Raw genomic sequence first — 23,536 nt, forward strand, 5'->3', positions numbered from 1 at the left:
GATTTTTGCTTTATCTTTTTGGGGGCTCTGTTATTAAGCCCATGAGCATTTATAGTTGTTATATCTGCCTTGTTAATTGTGCCTTTTATCATTATGAAATGTCCCTCTTTATCTCTGATATTTAATAATATCCCTTATCTTAAGGTCCAGATTATCTGATATTAATATGACCATTCTATTCTTCTTATACTTACTGTTTACATATTTCCCATCCATTTACTTTCTACTTATCTGTGTCTTTGTGTCTAAAGTGTGTCTCTTATAGGCATCATAAAGATTATATTAATATTTTTAGTGCTGCATGACAAATTACCACAAATTTAGCTGCTTAAAACAACATCCATTTGCTAGTTTATAGCTCTAGTCAGATACGCAGGCAAGGTGTGGCTGGCTTCTCTGCTTAGGGACTCTCAAAGCTAAAATCAAGGTGCCAGTCAGGCTGCATTCTATCTGGAGCTTGAAGTCCTCTTCCAAGCTTATGTGACAGAAATAGAAGTTAATTCCTTGCAGCTGAGGACAGAGGTCCCCACTTCCTTGCTGGCCCAGCCAGGGGCTACTCTCAGCTCCTAGAGACCATTCATATTTCTTTTTTTTGTTTGAGACGGAATCTCGCAGTCGCCCAGGCTGGAGTGCAGTGGCGTGATCTCGCTCACTGCAGGCTCCGCCCCCTGGGTTCACGCCATTCTTCTGCCTCAGCTTCCTGAGTAGCTGGGACTACAGGCGCCCGCCACCTCGCCCGGCTAATTTTTTTGCATTTTTAGTAGAGACGGGTTTTCACCGTGTTAGCCAGGATGGTCTCGATCTCCTGACCTCGTGATCCGCCCGCCTTGGCCTCCCAAAGTGCTGATATTATAGGCGTGAGCCACCGCGCCCGGCTCCATTCATATTTCTTGCCTCATGGCCCCTTCCATCTTAAATCCAGCAACAGAGAATTTTACTCGTGTCAAATTCCCTTCACATTTCAAATCCTTCTTCAGGAAAAGCCTGGTCCCTTTTAAGGTTTACCTGATCAGGTCAGACCCACTGAGCATGATCTCCCTGTCTTAAAGTCACATGTGCCATATAACATCACCTTACACATTCACAGTTCCTGCTTGTACTTAAGGAAGAGGTGGAATCTTGGGAACCATCTTAGACTTCTACCTACCACATGCTTTTTATCCTTTCTATCTCTGCATTTTATTTAAAGTACTTAGACCATTAATATTTAATGTAATTACTGATATGGTTAGATTTCAGTCTACCATTTTATTATTTGTTTACTGTTTGTTCCCTCTTCTTTTCTGTTCCCCCTTGCCTGCTTTCTTTAGGATTATTAGAGTATTTTTTAGCAGTCTATTTCAATTGGCTTTTTAACTATATCTTATTTTTTAGTGATTGCTCTATGGATTATAATACATATCAGCAATCTTTCACGTTCAATAGAGTTAATATTGTACCATTTCACATAAAATGTAAAAACCTTGCAGCTATGCAGTTCCTTCTCCCCATATTCTGGATGTCTATTTTGTTAACAGCCATCCTGTATATTACATCTACAAACATTGAAAAATCAGTAAGGCAATTTCTTAATCTTTGTTTTAAGGTCATATATATTTTGAAGAATTAAAAAGAATAGTCTTTTATAGATACCCAGATATTTACTAATTTTCTTGTTCTAGCTTCCTTTTTGAATATCCAAGTCTCCCTCCAGCCTAAACGAGCTTCAGAGCATTTGTTGTACTGTACGTCTGCTAAAAAGTAATTCTCTAGTTTTGCTCCATCTGAAAATATATGTTGCTTTCATTCTTAACGTTTATTTTCACTGAATATAGAATTCTGGGCTTACAGGTTATTTTTTCCCAGCACTTTGAAGATGCTTTTCCACCATCTTCCGACATCCATGCATTTTTATTTAAAAATCTACAATCATTTAAAACATTCCTCTATATGTCATTTTCCACTGGCTGCTTTCAAGGTTTGCTTTTTATCCTTGGTTTTTAGCAATTGGATGCTGTGGGTATTCTGTGTTTATTATGTCTCTAAGTATGGTTTTTCTTTTTTTTTTAATTTGTCTTGTTTGGGGTTCACTGAACTTCTCAAATCCATAAATTTATGATTTTCACTAAATTTTAACAAGTTATTGGCCATTCTTTCTTACCCCATTCTTCTCTCTTCTCTTCCTGGGATTCCAATTACATATCTGTTAAGAGTTTTTTATATTGTTCCCTGGGGCTCTAAGGCTCTGTTTATTTGTTTGTCTCTTTTTTCTCTTTCTCACTATTCTTCAAATTGGACAGTTTCTATTGATATAGCCTCAAGTTCAAAGACTCTTTCCTCTATCATCTCTGTTTTCTATTAGGGCATAAGATGACTGCAGCTCACTCTTTTTAAAAAAGCCTCTAAATTGAGGCCAGACACAGTGGCTCACGCCTATAATCCTAGCACTTTGGGAGGCCAAGGTGATTGGATGGCTTGAGCTCAGGAATTCAAGACCAGCCTGGGCAACATGGTGAAGGCTGTCTCTACAAAAAATACCAAAAAATTAGCTGGGTATGGTGGCAAGCAGCTGTAGTTCCAGCTACATGGGGGGCTGAGGCAGAAGGATCTCTTGAACCCAGGAGGTCAAGGCTGCAGTGAGCCGAGATCTTGCCACTGCCCTCCAACCTGGGTGACAAAGTGAGATCCTGTCTAAAAAAAAAAGACTCTAAATTGAATATCTGTATGTGGAAATGGAGAGAAAAGGTAATTTAAAAATCAAACTTTTAAAAAACCTCTAAAATAAGGAAATGATCCCCATGCTGGTCATTTCTCCAAGTTTTCACTGTAATACACAAGCTACCCAAACTTTTAAATACTAGTAAGAATCCTCTTATATCAGAGTTTATAGTTATCATCAGTGGGAGGATTCATCTCAGGAGGTTATACCACCAAGGCAGAAGCAGAACTCTCTTGAAATTGATGTTTTGTCCCCACATCAAAGCCTCTCCACATCCTGCCTGATAGTGGTGCCTCCTGGGCTCTTACTTAGCAGGTGGTCCAGCCTCCAGCCAGGTTAGGCTGCAGTGACACTGGCTCTCAAGGCAGACTTTCCCATCTTGTTGGCATTCATCTCTCCAGTTAGATCATGAGCTCCATTCTTATGTTTTTCACCAAGATGTTCTGGAGACCTTGCGCAGTGCCTGGCACAAGAAGTGTTTGTCTGAATGCATGAATGAATGAAGTTTATCAGACTACTGACTCTCACCCTTCTCCGTAGCTAACCAAGGAGTTTTGCTGTCCTTAATCAGAATTATCAGTATAAGTAGTCTTGAAATATGTACTCAGAACATCAGTGTGGCCAGCCATTACCACTTCCTATTTGTACCCAATATGTAGTGTTCCGTTGGCGTTACAGAAGCACATAGGTTGTATTTGCAAGGTCTGTAACTTGTAACACATGTTCTTATTAACAATGTTGGATTTGCTTATTCGGTTTTCAGTTCAGTCTACAAACTCCTATGAAACCCCAAATGTAGCCAAAATTGTGAATGCCTACACCAAAAGTGTATAAGTAAACATTACTGCAATACTGGTCATCTTTAAAACCCAGAAAAACAAGAACTAGTATATTTAATGTACTACTTAACAAAAAGTAGGCTTAATTAGAAAAAGAAAATTGGGTAGGTAGAAGAACTACTGTGAGGATGCTGAAGGAGACTTCTAAACATTTTCAAGGGCTCAAGAGATTGATGGCACTGTTTTTATTTATAATTTAAATTCAAATCAGATATCTTTCTATATATTTATCTGGGTAGGAAATCTATTTTTATAGAGATTGGGAAAGAGAATGAGAAAGCAAAAAAGGAGTGTAGGGAGACAGAAAGATTCAGAATCAGAGAGAGACTCAGAGAAATATATTTTCCTGTGGCCACTGGGTAAGAGTTATAAGACAGAAAAAAAAGGAAAAGACTTGAAAGAAAGAAGCATCCTGGGATAGGATTAGACAACTAAGTGAATAAAGACAGGACAAGGGCACAGAGTGTGTCTCCCTGAGGGAGGACCAAGGACATCATAGAGATGATGGATCTGAGTCCCACTGTCCAATAGAACCTTCTTCAAGATGGAAATAGACTGTATCTGCACTGCCCAATATGGCAGCCACTAGCCACCTATAGCTAACTGAGCACTTGAAATGGGCCATTGCAACTGAGGAACCGAATTTTTCATTGTATTTAATTTAAATTAATTTAGATGTAAATATTTATAGCCATGCATGACTAGTGGCTACCACAGGATCAGAAAGGTCCCTGAACCATTCATGGGTGTGGGGCAGAAATACTGAAGGGGCTGGCTACCTCTTGCCCAAGGACAGCTGATGTCTATACAGAATGAAACAGTTGAGGGGGGTAAAGCAGGAATGTGATGGAAGTGGGGAGATGACCATCAGTATGGTTGGGACCCATGTCTTATGTTCATCTTTTAGCATGCTTTTAATAAGGTAGCAGACTATTTTAGGGAAAGATAAAATCAATTGAGCTTGTTTCAGTTGGTCCAACAACTAAAGACAAAAACAACTAACTTGCACTGCTTCAGTGACTTTCCACATCAGTGTGGAAGACGATGTCCAGATGAGCATGAGAAAGCATTGAAATTTGAGCACAGAATGGAGAGGGCATACAAATAATTTCTAAGGAGCATGCAAAGGGGTTGGTGGCCCCTCTGCATAAACGGGATCCTCACACAGTGCCTGGCATATGGTAGGTATGCCATCAGTATTTCTTGAATGACTCTGTGTCATATGAGAGCAGGAAGCAACAAGGCAGGAACCCAGACCTAGTAGATACAGAGACTGATGAAGCACCCATCTTCTCTGCAGCATCATATAGGGACAAGCTTACTGAGTTTTAAAAGCTAGCAATGGGCAGTCTGAAAACTGAAGACTGGATGAGGTCAACCCAAGAAGGAACCTGCAGAGACCCAAGTGTCAGACACAGGAAGGGGAAGAGGATGGAGGCTGAGCTAGAGCTGTTCAAAATGTAGGCACATGAGGGGAAGGCAGGGTCTGTACAAATGTAAACCCTCTTCTTCAGAAAACCACTCACACTTGTGGGAGATATTTCATCACCTGGCATCCTTCTCTCCACTGGATGAGTGAATTGAGTGAGTAAGAGTGACATTTGGGGATCTTAATGTGTTCTTCATACCCAAGACAATCAGTCTCTCATACACACACAAACAACATGATAGCAAACTTTTAGCATATGTATTTTTGTGCCCCAAATAATAAAATGCCCTGGAGACTAGTCACACTTTTGGGAAGGTAAAACGAAGAGTGATAACTGAATATTGCTGTAATTGTTCACTTCGTAGATGTTCTTCAGCTTCTGTGAGAAGAATGTGGATTATGAAACGTTTAAAGCCCTCAATGATGCATGTCTTGTGTATGACAGTCGACTTGTGATTGATACCAATTTCCACACCAATGACATAGCCATCAGAGCTGCAGGCTCCCTCACCAAATTCTCCAATAGATACTACTCAAATGAGTGGACTCACAGCAACTTCAGTTCCAAAGAAATTGGCTTTCAGCTGGCAGCAGCAATGCTACATCTCTTTGATCCAACCCTTGAGCCTGTGACCAAGCCACCAGCTGATCTTGACCGGCTCATCCCCATGTACAAGGGAGCCAAGATTCAAGGTATACGAGTAGGCTTCCTTCTCCTTGATGAAGCCACAGATTAGGTATGGGTCAGTAGTCAGGCCAGCCTTCCAGGTTTCTCTTAGGCTTGGGGAAAAGTCTCCTCCTTACCTCAATGGGTTACCACAGAGACAGAGAAAGGGTCTATCTAATTTCTGAAGCATTTATTACAAACCTGGAATTATTGTTATTATGGTTCTTTGCATTTGAGCATTTATTATGGACCACATCCTAAATGGTGTTCCCATTTTACAGATAAGAAAACAGACAAGGGAATGATTATTAACTTGTCTGGATGTCTCACAGCTGGAAAGTGATGGTTTGCCCTGACATCTTACCCAAAACTTCCATTCTCACTATAAGTTCAGAGATAGGGAGACCCTTCCAGGCAGCCAGGCCTCAGCCTGCTCTGGGGATGGATAAGCGTAACCATTTGCAGCTGTAAAGTACTGCACTTTTATCCCATAAACCTTTTTGGCCCCTAAGGAGGAGATGATTTCATGAGTAATGCAGGGTTCCTTCAGAGTATGAGAAATACCTTTGAAAATGGTGTTTCTGAATGTTATGGACCTTTTACCAGAAAAATGCACATATTTACAAAATTACGTGTTCGCTTCCTGGAGGTTTATGGATGAATCCACAAAGCTATACCTAGACCCCCAGGGTATCCATGAAGCCCAGTCCAGTCAATGGAATGTCAGATTACAGAGACGAAAGCCCCACATTCCATCCTTGTCTTCCTCTTCCTAACTAGGCAGCCCCACAAGGTCTTGCTCTGCTTCTCACTCTGGGTGAGACCTGAGGAAAGGTGGTGGCCATGGGCAGGCAAGAGAAGGGAGGGCTGTCAGAAGCCAGAGCTGGCACAGGCCCAGACCTCAGGAACAAGCCAAAATATTAAGAATTCGATACTGACAGTTTCTAAAACATTGAACAAAGAACTTTGTTGATTGTCCTAATTAAATTCAATTTTTAAATATTTTGGCTACATTTTGGAGAAGTGATGAGGAATAGGAATGCTATTTGCAACATTTAAGGCTTCTAAAGGTCTTAATCTGGTTTTGGCAGATACAGGTTAGAGGGCGGGGAGCTACGGATAATCACAGGATACACAAGATTGGCTTGGCACATCCTGGAGCAATGGTGGCTACATTATGGGATATCATATCACATTCACATCAATTTGGTTAAGTAAATGTCAACCACCCCAGGGAGTTCCTTGCTGTTAGTGGTACTTTAGTGTGAAAGTTTGGGGAGCATACACCACTGCAGGCAACTGTTTGTCCGGTGATGAAAATATGAGCTCTGTTGCTTACCTCATTAACAATTAATTTTAAATGGAAAACTTGCCATCTCTTCTAGGGGGCATTCTTCCTGGGTCTTACCATTATCTGCATATTGCCAAGCCTGCCATTCCAACTCCCTTGGAGGTACAAATGGTACAGCCTAATTATGTAAGTATTATTTCTGAATTTCATTTTACTTTCAAATACAAAACTTTGTTTATAAGAGGATGAAATTCTTTACTTGGAGTCTTTAATGTGTTGGTTCACACATCAGAAGCCCACTGGAGTAATCGTCCCCCAAGATGGCCCTCAGTGACTCTTGCACCTTGGTCTTCATGCCCTTGTGTGGCCCCTCCCACACTGAGTAGGGCTGACCTGTGTAGCCAACAGGATATTGGGGAAATGACTGTGTGACTTCCAAGGTCAGGTCAGGTCAAGAAAGATACGACAGCTTCCAGCTTGCACACTTCTAGATGACTTGCTGCCATGCTGTAGGGACCCATTTAGAGAGGTCCATGTGGCAAGGAATTGAGGATTCCTGCACCAGTCATGATCAGTTTGCCAGGCAGATGAGCGTGCCACCTTAGAAGTGGATCCTCCAGCCTCATTCACGCCTTCAGGTGACTGCAGCCCCAGCCAACATCTTGACTGAAAACTTATGAAAGACCTGGAGCCAGAACTCCCTAGCTAAGCCACTTTCAGCTTCTGACTCCTAAAGACCGTGAGATAATAAAAATTTATTATTGTTTTATGCCATTACTTTTTTTCAGTAGACTTTATGTTTTAGAGCTGTTTTGGTTTCATAACAAAATTGAGCAGAGGTACAAAGATTTCCCATGTAATCCCAACCCTTCAACAGACATATAGCCTCCCCCACTATCAACATCCCCCACCAGTGATATATTTCTTACAATTAATAAACCTACACTGTCACATTTTTATCAACCAAAGCCCATAGTTGACATTAGGGTTCACTCTTGGTTTTGTACATTCTGTGGGTTTGGACAAATGTATAATGACACATATCCACCATTACAGGATCAGACAGAGCAGCTTCACTGCCCTAAGAGCCCTCTGTGCACTGCCTGTTTGTCCCTCCCTCTGTCCTAAGGCCTAGCAACTACTGATCTTTTTACTGTCTCGGTCACTTTGCCTTTTCCAGAATGTGATATAGTTGGAATCATACAGCCTATCGTCTTTTCGGGTTGGCTTCTTTCACTTAGTAATATCCATTTAAGCTTCCTTTATATCTCTTCATGGCTTGATAGCTCGTTTCTTTTTGGCACTGAATGATCCTCTGTTGTCTGGATGTATTGGTTTTTTTATCCATTCACCTACTGAAGGACATTAAGCCTCTATGTTTTGAGGTAACCTGTGATGCATCGATAGATAACTGAAATATCCACTTTCATGCCAATGGAGCAGGTAGATTGCTTAGCATCTGGAATGGCCATGGAGACCCCACTGTTCTCCCCTCCAGGAAAAGCAGAAGCTGTGCAGTTCGGAATTCCCCTGTTTAAAGGACACAGGTGGTTGGTCAGTTGAAGAGCTCCTCTAATAAGATTCTCTGACCCATGGTCCCAGCCCGGTGTGTGTTGTCATCTGGGGGCTTCCTTTTGGATATGTCACGTTTGATTTTTAGTCAGTGAGGCAGATTGGAAGCTGTCTACTTAACTTCCATTCCCATTTTCTTCTCTTGAATATTCTTGAGGGTAAACAATATGACCAACCTAAAATAAACACATTTCCCAGATTTCCTCAAGGATAGGGTCAGCCATGTGGCAGGTTCTGGCCAATGAGATGTAAGTAGAAGCTCTTGGAAAATTCCTTAAATGGGGGCCTACTCAAATGGCACAGGCTACAGGCTCTTCACCCTTCAGGAAATCTCAATCCTATTCCATTTCCTTCCCATGGACCTTGAACAAGTTCTTCAACACCTGCATTTCTGGGATTGCTGGGGAGCATACATAAAGTAACATTGTCTGGAACAAAACAGGTAGCCAGTAAGTGGTGAAGATGGCTGTTTTGTTTTTTTTTTATTATACTTTAAGTTTTAGGGTACATGTGCACAACGTGCAGGTTAGTTACATATGTATACATGTGCCATGTTGGTGTGCTGCACCCATTAACTCATCATTTAACATTAGGTATATCTCCTAATGCTATCCCTCCCCCCTCCCACCACCCCACAACAGGCCTGGGTGTGTAATGTTCCCCTTCCTGTGTCCATGTGTTCTCATTGTTCAATTCCCACCTATGAGTGAGAACATGTGGTGTTTGGTTTTTTGTCCTTGCAGTAGTTTGCTGAGAATGATGGTTTCTAGCTTCATCCATGTCCCTACAAAGGACATGAACTCATCCTTTTTTATGGCTGCCTAGTATTCCATGGTGTATGTGTGCCACATTTTCTTAATCCAGTCTATCATTGTTGGACATTTGGCTTGGTTCCAAGTCTTTGCTATCGTGAATAGTGCCGCAGTAAACATACATGTGCATGTGTCTTTATAGCAGCATGATTTATAATCCTTTGGATGTATACCCAGTAATGGGATTGCTGGGTCAAATGGTATTTCTAGCATTATTCCAGATAAATAATGAAACCCAGTTCTTCCAGGAAAAGGGTAGATGCTGTATGTTTAAAACTTATTTCTCTTAGCCCTTTCTCAGATTCTTTTAGTTGCCCTGTACACATGGTCTGATGCAAAATTTTCTTATAATAAAGGAAACCACAAGATCATCATAGTGTTCCAGTTTCTATTGCTGTATAAAAAACACTTAGTGGCATAAAACAGCCATTTGATCCTGCTCACAGATCCTGTGAGTCAGGAATTTGGACAGGGCACAGTGGGCACAGCTTGTCTCTACTCCACACTATTCACAGCCTTAGATGGGAAGACTAGAGGGTTAGATCAATGGTCCAGATCATCTGAAGGCTCATTTACTAAATCCGAAAGTTTGTTACTCAGCTGGGCTGGGATGACTCAAGGACCGGAAGTGTTCACCACAGCCTCCCCACCTGGGCTGTCCTCAAGTGCCTGGGCTTCCTCACAGTATGGTGGCTTCAGAGTAGCCAGACTGCTCACGCGGTGGCTCTGGGCTCCAAGTGCAAGTGTTGTTACTAGCAAGCTGGAAGCTGCATTGCCTTTTTTTTTTTTCTTTTTATTATTATTATTATTATTATACTTTAGGCTCTATGGTACATGTGCGCAACATGCAGGTAAGTTACATATGTATACATGTGCCATGCTGGTGCGCTGCACCCACCAACTCGTCATCTAGCATTAGGTATATCTCCCAATGCTATCCCTCCCCCGTCCCCCCACCCCACAACAGTCCCCGAAGTGTGATGTTCCCCTTCCTGTGACCATGTGTTCTCATTGTTCAATTCCCACCTATGAGTGAGAATATGCGGTGTTTGGTTTTTTGTTCTTGCGATAGTTTACTGAGAATGATGATTTCCAATTTCATCCATGTCCCTACAAAGGACATGAACTCATCATTTTTTATGGCTGCATAGTATTCCATGGTGTATATGTGCCACATTTTCTTAATCCAGTCTATCATTATTGGACATTTGGGTTGGTTCCAAGTCTTTGCTATTGTGAATAATGCCGCAATAAACATATGTGTGCATGTGTCTTTATAGCAGCATGATTTATAGTCCTTTGGGTATATACCCAGTAATGGGATGGCTGGGTCGAATGGAATTTCTAGTTCTAGATCCCTGAGGAATCGCCACACTGACTTCCATAAGGGTTGAACTAGTTTACAGTCCCACCAACAGTGTAAAAGTGTTCCTATTTCTCCGCATCCTCTCCAGCACCTGTTGTTTCCTGACTTTTTAATGATTGCCGTTCTAACTGGTGTGAGATGGTATCTCATTGTGGTTTTGATTTGCGTTTCTCTGATGGCCAGTGATGGTGAGCATTTTTTCATGTGTTTTTTGGCTGCATAAATGTCTTCTTTTGAGAAGTGTCTGTTCATGTCCTTCGCCCACTTTTTGATGGGGTTGTTTGTTTTTTTCTTGTAAATTTGTTGGAGTTCATTGTAGATTCTGGATATTAGCCCTTTGTCAGATGAGTAGGTTGCGAAAATTTTCTCCTATTTTGTAGGTTGCCATTGTCTCAGCCCAAAATCTCCTTAAGCTGATAAGCAACTTCAGCAAAGTCTCAGGATACAAAATCAATGTACAAAAATCACAAGCATTCTTATACATCAATAACACAAACAGAGAGCCAAATCATGAGTGAACTCCCATTCACAATTGCTTCAAAGAGAATAAAATACCTAGGAATCCAACTTACAAGGGATGTGAAGGACCTCTTCAAGGAGAACTACAAACCACTGCTCAAGGAAATAAAAGAGGATACAAACAAATGGAAGAACATTCCATGCTCATGGGTAGGAAGAATCAATATCATGAAAATGGCCATCCTTCCCAAGGTAATTTACAGATTCAATGCCATCCCCATCAAGTTACCAATGACTTTCTTCACAGAATTGGAAAAAACTACTTTAAAGTTCATATGGAACCAAAAAAGAGCCCGCATCACCAAGTCAATCCTATGCATTGCCTTTTATGACCCACCATCAAAAGTCACACAGCATCACTTCTTCCACTCTCTCTGTTGGAGCAGTCACAGCAACCACCGAGATTCAAGGGGTGGGGGATAGAGAATCCATCTCTCAAGGCAGAGAGTGTCAAGGTCATATTGCAGGACAGTGTGTGGGATAGGGAGACTGTCGTGGCCATCTTTAGAAAGTGCAATCTGCCACCAGTGAGGTGGGGCATGAGGTAAATAGGATAAAGCCCAGAGTATTCACAGGCTAAGCACTTTGATCATCACAGATAAATAACTCGAGTCTAATATGCACAAGAGCTAGAACATATTGGACTTGGTTTCAGCCAGAACCAGATTCTTCAAGGACAGTGCATGATTTCCTACATGCGGCATCGTTTATTTATGAGCCATCGACTCTCTCTAAATAAAGTCAGAGGAGGAGCCAAAAGGGGTTTTTAGATAATGAGAGTTTTAATAAGAGTGCAACTTAAATAGATTCTTTGGCTGGTGCTATGACAGTATGTGAACAGGACCCCTGACTTTAATTAACCATTTTGCCAGGTGGGCCTCCTTTTTAATTAGTACAGAAGATCTAAACAGATTTTTTTTTCCATTTTATTATCCAAGAAAAAAAAATGTAGGATGGCTCCATGGCAATCTTTTGGGGTTGGAATTAATTTGATTAAGTGAAATTGTTGCCAAAATGGTCAGGCAGTCACCTAAATATAGCCAGTTGATCAAGAATGGAGCCCATTGAACAATATTTCACCAGAGAAATTGAATTACTATTCATACACTAGATATAGCACAGACAAATCTTATCAGACTTTTATAGTGCTCACTAATTGGAATATTTAAGTCGGAAGATACTGTAGTAATTCATGAGCTCTTTGAGAGGTAACCCGACAAAAGGAAGAAAGGGGAACCCAAGTCGTCTACATAATAAACTAATTTACAGATTCCAGTCCACATGCTTTGTTGGCGTATATACCACGGAAGAAAGAAATTTGTCACAACAAATTCTGCCTTGGATACCATCAAATTTAAAATTGTGTGTTCATCGTGAGAGCTGGGAACTTGATTTCTTGAACACCAAGTCTGATGAATCCTGTGTCTTCCATTTGGCATGAATTCCAGAACCATTTTCCAACCTTTGTCAAAATCATAAAGGACCTCAAAAGGATAATTGTATTCAGGGAAAAAAAGAAGAAGAAAAACCATATCAGAATCAGGGACTCCATCAAAATCTTAAATTTAATATCCAAATTTTTAAACAATTTGCTCATATACTTAAAATAGGGAAAGACGCCAGACATACCCTACCAAACCGGAAGGTTGTGAAATAATCATCCTGACCCCAGAACCCCGCACCACGTGGGCAGGGCTGGGAGGTGCCCTACGGCATCACTTAGTGGAGCAGCTTTCTATGAGCAGTTGCAGCAAGAGTTCTGGGCTTCACTGGGTTATCCTGTTCTGTCAACGACTGTGAATAGGAATGGCCTGCACTACAAGGGTAATTTGTGTCTGAGAAACCCTTGTATGAGTGAATTGTATTTAACATGAATACAACATATTTTGATGCACTCTCAGTTCCCAGATGGACCCCTCCAGTGATGCTAATGTGGTGCCAAATCTCCTTCAAATGGACACTGTTCCTTCCAAAGTTAAGATCAGCCGTCAGTACAACCTCCTCATCACTTTCTCTAGTGTAGCTGCTTCTGGACTCTAAGCCCTCATTTCTGTAAGGCACTGTATGCTAGGATTATGCGCACAAAACTTACGGAGGAGGCCAAAATATGATAATGCAGTCTTTACATTTAAAAATAATACCAAAAAATGCAACAAGTCCATAACAAAAAAATCATTAAAAATGATGCTGATGATAGACTCTCAAGGAACAGGATGACGTTTAAGGCCACAAAACGCTCAGACTCTCACTGCTCTCAGACTGCAGCCTGCCGGGCTCCTCAAGGACTTGACAAGTCACCGCCAACTAAGTGACAGCCTCGGCCACGTACGTGGAATCCAAGTCAGCCCTCCTAAACACAAAGAAGTCCTTGTAAGCTGAAGGTGGGGGATTTAGCGAGACTCTTGGCAAAGTCAAGATTTGTTAACCACATGGGTGGATTTCAAAGTGTGCTCCCTTGACACCTGGGCTCCCTTTTTTAATCACTTCCAAAAATGAAACCTAAAAGGAGGAGGAGGAGTCCTGGGGAAGCCTGGCAGATAAAACTGTGCCAGAGTCTGTCGTGCCTCCTCTCCCAGACGCCCGCCTTACTGCCGTGGTGCAGGAGCCGCCCCTCCTCAGAACTCACCTGCAGTTTTCCAACTTTTTCAACAATCATCTCTTACTGTGACGGCGACATGTACCCCTGGGTTCAGAAGGCAAACCTAAAGCTGCTGTTTCCAAACTCAAATGGTCTTTCAAGTCTTGTGTTTAATTTAGAGATACACATGGCGGTCACATTCTTCACTGTCTATATATCTACATATATTCTAATTCTGAAATACTGCTGAATATCCTGGGCCATCAGGTAAAGTTGACACCAGGGGTTATTCTGTGAGATCATGCGCCCCCACCCGCACCCCATGCAATGGTGTGAGTCATTGCTCAGACCGCGAAGTCAGGACTTGAGGAAACACACGGGAATGAGCAAAGCCCATGGGGCATCCAGGCCTAGAGAGGTGCCTGTGGCAGGAGCTGAGGGCAAGGGATGAGCAGAGGAGACCAGGCCCCTGCAGCCAGAGGCTCAGTCCTGGCTTTTTCCAAACTCTTCTCCAGAGGAGCCCGCCCTTCCACACTGACACCTGCATGCTTCCCTGCTTCCTTCCTTCCTTCCTTCCTGCCTTCCTGCCTTCCCGCCTTCCCTTCCTCCCTCCCTACCTCCCTCCCTCCTTCCTTCCTTCCCTTCCTCCCTCCCTCCCTTCTTTACTTCCTTCCTTCCTCCTTCCCTCCTCCTTTCCTCTGTCCTTCCCTCCCTCCCTTCCTCCTTCCCTCCCTCCCTCCTTCCCTCCCTCCCTTCTTTCTTTTCTTCCTCCTTCCCTCCCTCCTTCCTTCCTTCCCTTCCTCCCTCCTTTCCTTCCTTCCTTCCCTTTCTCCTTCCCTCCCTCCTTCCTTCCTTCCTTCTTTCCTGCCTTCCTGCCTTCCTGCCTTCCCTTCCTCCCTCCCTCCCTACCTCCCTTCCTCCTTCCTTCCCTTCTTCCCTCCCTCCCTACCTCCCTTCCTCCTTCCTTCCCTTCCTCCCTCCCTCCCCTTCCTCCCTCCCTCCCTTCTTTACTTCCTTCCTTCCTCCTTCCCTCCTCCTTTCCTCCGTCCTTCCCTCCCTCCCTTCTTTCCTTTCTTCCTCCTTCCCTCCCTCCTTTCTTCCTTCCCTTCCTCCCTCCCTTCCTTCCTTCCCTTCCTCCTTCCCTCCCTCCTTCCTTCCTTCCCTTCCTTCCTTCCCTCCATCCTTCCTTCCTTCCCTCCATCCTTCCTTCCTTCCTTTCTTCCTCCCTCCCTTCCTTCCTTCCTCCCTTCCTTCCCTTCCTTCCTTCCTTTCCTTCCTTCTTTCCTTTCTTCTTCCCTCCCTTCCTTCCCTCCTTTCCTTCCTTCTTTCTTTTCTTCCTCCCTCCCTTCCCTCCTTTCCTTCTTTCTTTCCTTTCTTCCTCCCTCCCTCCTTCCTTCATTCCTTCCTTCCCTTCTTCCTTTTTTTCCTTCCTTTATCCCTTCCTTCCTTCCCTCCCTCTTTCCTTCCTTTCTTCACAGAAAGTGACCACTTTCTTCACTTTCTTCACTTTTCTTCTTCACTTTCTTCACTTTCTTCACAGAAAGTGACCATTAACATTTTGTGAAAATGTTGATACAAAACAAATGAAATGATACTGTGCATTTTTGTAAACTACTTCTAAAGCATAAAATATACTGTAACTATATCTCCCTGTTATGAAATATATTTTAACACTAACTTTTTTGAATACGTTGCCCCCCATAGTGGGCGGGCCATTGTTTTTTAGATAACATCTTAATAAGTTTAGATTTTTTTAAGCACTTTGTTGTGGTGGTAGATTTCCCGTCTATCCATCCATTTCTATAAACAAAGGACCATTTCCATCTCCCTTGAAGCACCATCCCCCAATCACACTTGCTCCTCCCTCACCCCCAAATGCCCAGTCTCTCACACACGCACCTGGGGGTGGCCCAGGACTCACCTGTCGTGCCTCCTTTATATCTCACCTTGTACGTTTACGGTTGGCTGAGTCCCCCCAGGGCTTTGCCATGTGATACCCCAACACCCACCAGTTGCCTGTATTGATGTTAAAGTTAAACCGTGTGTCCTTTTGTTTAGACAAAATCCCCAGGTGATGTCCAGGACTAAGTAAATGTTTGGGATCCAGGCAGTTCAAATTGCCTTGGATTTCTAAATGCCACATTCAAGTTCAGAAGAGAAGCTTAAATCTATATGCACTCAAAGAACATTTATTGAGCATTGCTGTGTACTAAGGTCAGAGTCTAAGGCCAAAGTGAAGGTTCAGTCGCCCCCCACAAAACTCGTGTTTGTCCACAGAAGCTGCCCACTGCCTGAGCCAGTGGGGAGCCATCTGCGGCTGAAATAGAAAAAGTCATTGTGGCCTGGAATTGGGGCAGTATCTACCCTTGTCACTTGGGCTCATGTGGCAATTGGAGGTGGTTTCTACAGGGCAGAAAGTCACAAATCCACACTTTTAACAATTTATAAACTAGAAAGCCACCTGCAGAATGTGTATGTGCATTTCCCATAGCCTTGAACCTTCTTCCTGGGAACAGACCTTTTCAAATGACTGACCCTGCCCAATCCCTGCCATCAGGCATGGCCTTTTACTTCTTTCTTTTGTTCAAGTAATCTTGAAAATAACTGAAATTATTTCTGATCAGTTTTGACTAGGAGGTTTTTCTCAAAACGATGCTGTGAAAGCAAAGAAATTTAACAGTGTTAAAACACCTCAGAGGAGAGAATAAACCCAGTTCCGCTTATTAGCTGGGTGTGCAGTATTAATAATAAAGGATTGGCTGTAACCTAACAACTAGTTTAGAAACACAGAACAAGGCAATCACGGTTTTAAATATCCTTGTAGTCATTGAGTCCAAGTATGTGGTTTCTGACACACTGTTACCTTCTGCCAAGTTTAGTCAATATCTATTAGTGTTATTTGCAAAGAGAGATAAGATATAACCTGTCTGTTATATTTGAAAAATAAATTGCTATGATAAAGTTCCCAAAATCCAGAAATGTTTCTAATGTTGTTTTTCTGGTCCACATCCCTCCTCCAGGGTTTAGAAATAGTAACCGGTAGTGCGAAAAATGGGACTTACTTCCGAATTCATATTAACGAGTATAAAATGGTGGAAACCATCACGTGCCTTTCTAGGGAGCCCTTCCCCGCCTCCAACTACATCCGCTTGTTTGGCCAGCACGAGCAACTCCTCAACAACCTGTGTGCTCGGTATGATGAAAACCTGATCACAGATCTCTATAGGTAAGTTGGACATTGCATTTGACTACAGGGAAATACAAATATGTATAATGTCTCGTGAATGAGGGACATGTGTTATGATGCACCCGAGAGCACAACGGGAATCCCGGAGAGAAGCTGAGTGGCAGAGATTTTGTTCTAATGAAGAACACCTGACGCTAATGTAGGCTGGGGAGCAGAGAGTCACGGGATGTGTCCACACATGGCCCCCATGACCATACCAGGGCCTGGACCCCAGGTACAACCAAGCTTACCATGGACAGGCTTGGAGGAGATGATATTCAAGTCTCTTTCCACACGGGGCTGCTAAGAGCAGTGGTCAGAAATGTAGGAGGTCAATTTGGGAACAGCATGAGGAAGGGTCTGATCCTGATGGGACTCCACGATCATGGGACAGGGTGTTTGTGACCCCAGCCTTCCCCCTCATGGCATGTGTTCAGGCAGGCCCAGGGTGGCCATTTGTCCACGTATTGGTAAGGGAATTCCCACACTGACAGGTCAGTTAGACTTGAAACCTTTGTCTTTTCAAACTCTTAAGACATGCTTCATCCTATCCGTTAGGAAAGCATAGAATTTCCAAGTGGAAAGCTACTTCTGGATGTAGCTTGCTGCTTAGCAAAGTTAGGAGACTTTCCCTATTCACAAAGCAAGGTGATGCAGAGCCAGCACCAGAGACAGATGTGGAATGAAAACCATGCAGTTCCAGTGTTCTCGACGCCCACAGAAGCAACTGCCAAGATTGTCATCAATCTCTCTTGCCTCTTAAAAATTTTTTTAAATTGTAGAATGCATCATACAAACAAAAAAGTATGTGAAATATGTATGGACACTTAAAAGTACTGGAAATCTATGGGCCCACTGCATATGTTAAGAAATAATTCCCTACCTTAGCAGTCAGGAAGTCCCTCTCTGATCACAGCCCTCCCCCATCTTCTTGGAGGTAGCCACTTTCCTGAAGTTTGAGTTTGTCATTCTGTTGCCTATAAAGCAAGGATCAGTGAACTTCTTCTATAAGGGGCAGATATAGCCTCAGTTGCAAGTACTTACCCCGGCCCTTGCAGTGAGAAAGAAGCCATAGATGATGTGTAAACAAAAGGACACAGCTGCATCCCAAGAAAGCTTCATTCACCAAAATGGGCATTGGGCTGGATTTGCCCCCAGTCATAGTTTGTCAATCCTTGTTTTAAAGATGTGTACTTAGACACATGTGATTTCCTAAATAATATATTAATTTGCCTTGCCTACTTCTGACTCAGGTTTATGGCTTACCAAAAAAAGCGAGCATTCTGTTTAGCATAGTGTTTGTGAGAACCATCTAGGATGATGTCCGTAGCTGTGGTTCATTTGTTCTCCCTGCTGTGTGGTGTTCCATCATATAATGGTCATGATTCAGTCCTGGCTTTTCCTGTTGACTGTATTTACACTGGTTCCAGTTCAGGGCCATTACAATCGGACGTTGTGAACACTGTGGACGTACTTCATGTGCAGAATCTCTCTAAGATATCCTAGCCCTAGAACCGCTGGGTCACAGGACGTGCATGTCTTCAACTTCACTAGTTGATGCCCAAATGTTTCCCAAGTATGGTCACGTGCCACATAAAGACATTCCAGTCAACAATGGGTCACACATATAATCGGAGTCCCATAAGATATTAATGAAGCTGAAAAATTTCCATCTCCAAGGGCCACATTCCTGTCACCTAGCACAACACATGACTCACGTGTTTGTGGTGATGCTGGGTCAACAAACCTACTGTACTGCCCAGTTGGTATAAAAGTATAGCACACAGTTATGTCCAGTGCAGAACACTTGCTGATGATAATAAATGACCATGTTACTGTCTTATGTATTTGCTATACTATACATTTTATCATTATTTTTGAGTGTATGCCTTCTACTTATGAAAAAAAAGTTAACTCTAAAACAGTCTCAGATAGGTCCTTCGGGGGTGTTCAGAAGGCATTATTATCACAGGATATGGCAGCTCCATGTGTGTTATTGCCCCTGAAGCCCTTCCAGTGGGACAAGATGCAGAGGTGGAAGACAGTGATATTGATGATCCTGACCCAGCAGGCCTAGGCTAATGTGTGTGTTTGTGCCTTGGTTTTTAACAAAAAGTTTAAACAGTAAAAAATAAAATAAAATAATTTATAAATAAGGACATAGATAAATAGTTGTGTATAGCTATACAATGTGCTTATGGGGTTCTTTTTTTTTTTTTTTTTTTGAGATGGAGTCTCACTCTGTTGCCCAGGCTAGAGTACAGTGGCGTGATCTCGGCTCACTGAAGCCTCCGCCTCCCGGGTTCAAGCAATTCTCCTACCTTAGCTTCCCAAGTAGGTGGGATTACAGGCATGTGCTACCATGCCCAGCTTATTTTTGCATTTTTAGTAGAGACGGGGTTTCACCATGTTGGCCAGGCTGGTCTCGAATTCCTAACCTCAGGTGATCCAGCCGCCTCGGCCTCCCAAAATGCTGGGATTACAGGCATGAGCCACCGTGCCTGGCCTTGTGCTTGTGTTTTAAGCTAAATGTTATTATTACAAAAGAGTCAAAAAGTTGAAACAAAATAAGATTATAAGGTAAAAAGAGTAAGCACAGGTCAACTTATTAAAGAATAATAAAGATTGAGAAACATGTTTCTATAAATTTAGTGTAGACTAAGGGTACTGTTTATAATATCTTCAGTATTGCATGATAATGTCCGAGGCCTTCGCACTCACTCACCACTAGCTCACTAACTGCCCTAGAGCAACTTCCAGTCCTGTAAGCTCCATTCACGGTAAGTACCCTATACAGGTATACCCTTTTTAAATCTTTTATGCCATATTTTTACTGTACCTCTTCTATGTTTAGATACACAAACACTTACTGTGGAGTTACAATTGCCTACAGTGTTCAGTATAGAAACCTGTACAAGTTGGTAACGTAGGAGTAACAGGGGTATATGGGCCAGGTGTGTAGTAATAGACTAGACCATCCAGGTCTGCGTAAGTGAACTCTAGGATGGTTGCCAACAATGTGTTTCTCAGGACCTATTACCGTTGTTAAGTGACACATGACTGTCGTATTTATTTAAATTTCCCCCAGCAGTGAATGAGAGAGCTCCTCTTGCTCCACAGACCTGCCAAGCCTTGGTACTGTTAGACTTTTAAATTTGGCCAGTCTAGTGGCATACAAAAGGTATCCTCCTAGGGCTTTAATGTGTTTTTCCCCACTTAATGATGCAGTTAACTGACTTTTCATTTGTTCATGGGCCGTTTGTGATAGTTTCTGTGAAATGCCAATTCATGATATTTGTCCACAGAGCGGGGATGTCTTCTCATTATTAATTCACAGAAGTTATTTATAAACAAACTGGATACAAACTTGTGTTGGTTATATATCTTTAACCAACTTTGAGGCTTATCTTTTTACTTTCTTTATGATGTCAACAATATTCTTAATTTAATGGAATGTTTGTCTTCCTCAAGAGGGTCTTGGGTATTTTTGTCCTTTCGTTCTTCTAATAGTTTTATAATCAACTTGTCAAGATCCATGAAAAACCCCATTGGATTTGATAGGAAATGCATTAAATCTTAGATCAATTAGGCAAGAATTGACATCTTTGATATTGAGTCCAATACCATAACATAGTATAGCTCTCAATTTAGGTATTCTTTAATGTCTTTCAGTAAAGGTTTATCATTTTATCCATGAATGGCTTGCACAACTTTTGTTTGATATGACCCAAGATGCTTTATATTATTCTTTCTGTTTTAAATGTCATTTTTTATGAATTGATGCTTGTGTATAGAGATAAACTAATTTTAGTATGGTTCTGTATTCTGAAAGTTTTGAATAATTTACCTGTAGATTTTTAGATTTTCCAAGTAGAAAAGTTATATCATCTGCAAATAGTGACAGCTTTGTTTCTTCTTTTCCAACTTTTATAATATTTATTTCCTTTTCTTGCCTTACTGCACTGGCTAAGATTTGTAACAAAAAGATTGGCTGGGTGAGGTGGCTCACGCCTGTAATCCCAGCACTTTGGGAGGCCAAGGCGGGCAGATCACCTAAAATTGGGAGTTCAGGACCAGCCTGGCTAACATGGGGAAACCCCGTCTCTACTAAAAATACAAAAATTAACTGAGCGTGGTGGCTCACACTTGTAATCCCGGCTATTTGAGAGGCTGAGGCACGAGAATCACTTGAACCTGGGAGGCGGAGGTTGCAGTGAGCTGAGATGGCTCCACTGCACTCCAGCCTGGGCGACAGAGTGAGACTGTGTCTCAAAAATAAAAATAAAAAATAAAAAGTTAAGTAGGGGTAGTGAGGGATGGTGCCCTTGCCCCATTCTTAATCTGAAAGGGAAAGTGTTCAAAATTTAGTGTGTAATAGTTGCCATATGTATATTTTTATAGATCTCCTTTATCAGATTAAGAAAGTTCCTTTTGATTACTGGTTTTCTAAACATTCTTATCATGTGGATTTTTATTTTTATTTTTCAGAAAGGTACTTAGTCCCTGAAACCTTTTATGTGTAAGGATGTCTTCCTAATGCTTTCAAATATAAACTACGTTTTGATAAGTGTCAAAATTTAAAATCATGAGCTTTCCCTCCTCAAATCTTTGTAGGCTTGGCTCCAATACTTATTTTAAATAATGAAAACCTCAAGTATTTAAAAAATGAATTCATTTGCTCCTTCACTTATATATAGGATTTTATTGGTCAACCTTACCCAAAATATTCGAGTTAGGGGAGAATCAGTTGTTTGTTACAGAAAGATTTTGGTTGGTGGGGAATGATATGCTAAGACTTTCTGGAAAAAAAATGTTTTCACATTGGACCATATTCAAGGCCCTACCTGGTTTGTTTCTCCCTAAATAGAAGGTGATTCTGAAACAGACTTGGTGAGCTTGAGACTACTACAGGAGGTGCCGCTATTAACTGGTGAGAGTAATAATTTCAAAAGTTAATTTGATTTGTGATGAGTGTTTGGGATGGCAAGACGGGGTGACACTGGCTATCAGGAGGTGCCGATGGACATCTGTCAGAAAGGAGCAGGGACAGGAAGATGGCCGCCAGTCATTTCTAAGTGAGGTCCTGAGAGCACCGCTGTGCCTTGTCAGTTACTCCAGGCGTGTGTTAGTGGGTACATGCAGCTGCGGCCACATTCTTTTCAAGTGCCACGAAATGCTGCCAGGTCCTAGTGCTAATTTTTGCGCCAGCACCCCTGCCCTGTCTGTTGTCAGACCGGCTGGCGAGGCTCTTTCCAAGCAGGGTGAATGGTTGAGCTGATTTTGGCCGCGATATGATTAGCGATTGTTTTCCTGACCTTGGCAGCATCAGCAACATCCCTTGTTCAGACCAGGCACGTCTCATTTGCGCACTTCCATCCACCACGTCTGGGGCACCTTCCTCAGTGCTCGCTGCTGCCGGGAGGGCTGACAGTTAACCAGCTGCATTGTTGTTCTGCAAGTCAGGCATGACTTCAATATCAGTTCCTCTCCGCATTCAGAGAAATCCTTTGGATCCTTCCTCTTCACTTCCCCCTATCTATTCTGACTCCATCGAAGGCCAAAACAGCGCAGGCACTAGCTGTGCCAATGGGAACGGTGGCAGCCCTGCGGGTCAGATGTTGCTGTGGTAGCCGAGGCCTCCCAGGCAGACCCTGGCTGCCTGCGAGGGGCTCACTTGGAACCATATGGGGACACGAGGTGGCGGCCGAGCCGTCAACCGCCATGATGCACAGGCAGACAGCTGTCACGGGACCACAGTAAGCGAAGGGTCTGCGGCCCAGGCTGGCTTGGATTCCACCTATATTTTATTCTGTGTTTTTACCTCTGAGTGCCAGTACAAACCATTGGCACTGAAGAGAGAGACAGAACTAATCCACCAGTGGTGACTCTGTATGTGTGTGTGTGTGTGTGTGTGTGTGTGTGTGAGAGAGAGAGAGAGAGAGAGAATTTGATCAATGGATTGATTTACTACTTTGGAAAAAGAATAGAGCCAATTTTATATCGTTTGTTGCATTTAAAGTCACACAAATATGTTACTAAAAATCTTCCTTTTCCCAATCTTCCCCTTAAAAGCATTTATGCCCCCACAGGCCTCACTCATGCACACCGCACTCACACGTGTGCACACACTCATGCACACTCACACGGCACTCATAATGTACACTCACACTCCCAGCCACATGCTCACACACACTTGCACCCGCCTCTCCGAAACCTCACAGTGCCCCCGCCTGCCAAGTCCCTTGGCAGTATTTAGAATGGCAGCACCTTCTGCCCTGCTGAAAATGCTCCTCCCTTCAGGACACAGGGCGCAAAAGGAACTTCAGTGAGGGTGTGGAGAAGTGGAGAAATGGGAGCTGTGGGTGGAGAGGAGAGGGGAGGCTGAGGCGGCTTCCTGAGATGCCGCCTGTCAGGTACTCGAACACCCCTGTCCCGTGTCTTCTTGGCTTTCTTGACTCCACTTCATCGTCTTTTACCCTCACTTATCGATGACCCTGCAAAAGAGAGGTCTCGCCTACAGAATCTCTCCCTTCTTCACC

General features: G+C 42.7%; 1 protein-coding gene across 1 annotated transcript in view; it reads left to right on the forward strand.

Moving 5' to 3' along the window:
• CFAP61 (cilia and flagella associated protein 61) overlaps positions 1 to 23,536 on the forward strand; it is a 313,628-nt gene that overhangs the window by 236,569 nt on the left and 53,523 nt on the right. Inside the window, exons 23-25 of the mRNA XM_063659455.1 lie at positions 5,332 to 5,659; positions 7,019 to 7,110; positions 16,792 to 16,997. Coding sequence (XP_063515525.1) covers positions 5,332 to 5,659; positions 7,019 to 7,110; positions 16,792 to 16,997 — 626 coding nt within the window. The remainder of the gene's footprint in view (positions 1 to 5,331; positions 5,660 to 7,018; positions 7,111 to 16,791; positions 16,998 to 23,536) is intronic.

This window comes from Pongo pygmaeus, chromosome 21 (assembly GCF_028885625.2).
Source record: "Pongo pygmaeus isolate AG05252 chromosome 21, NHGRI_mPonPyg2-v2.0_pri, whole genome shotgun sequence".
NCBI classification, from domain to species: domain Eukaryota; kingdom Metazoa; phylum Chordata; class Mammalia; order Primates; family Hominidae; genus Pongo; species Pongo pygmaeus.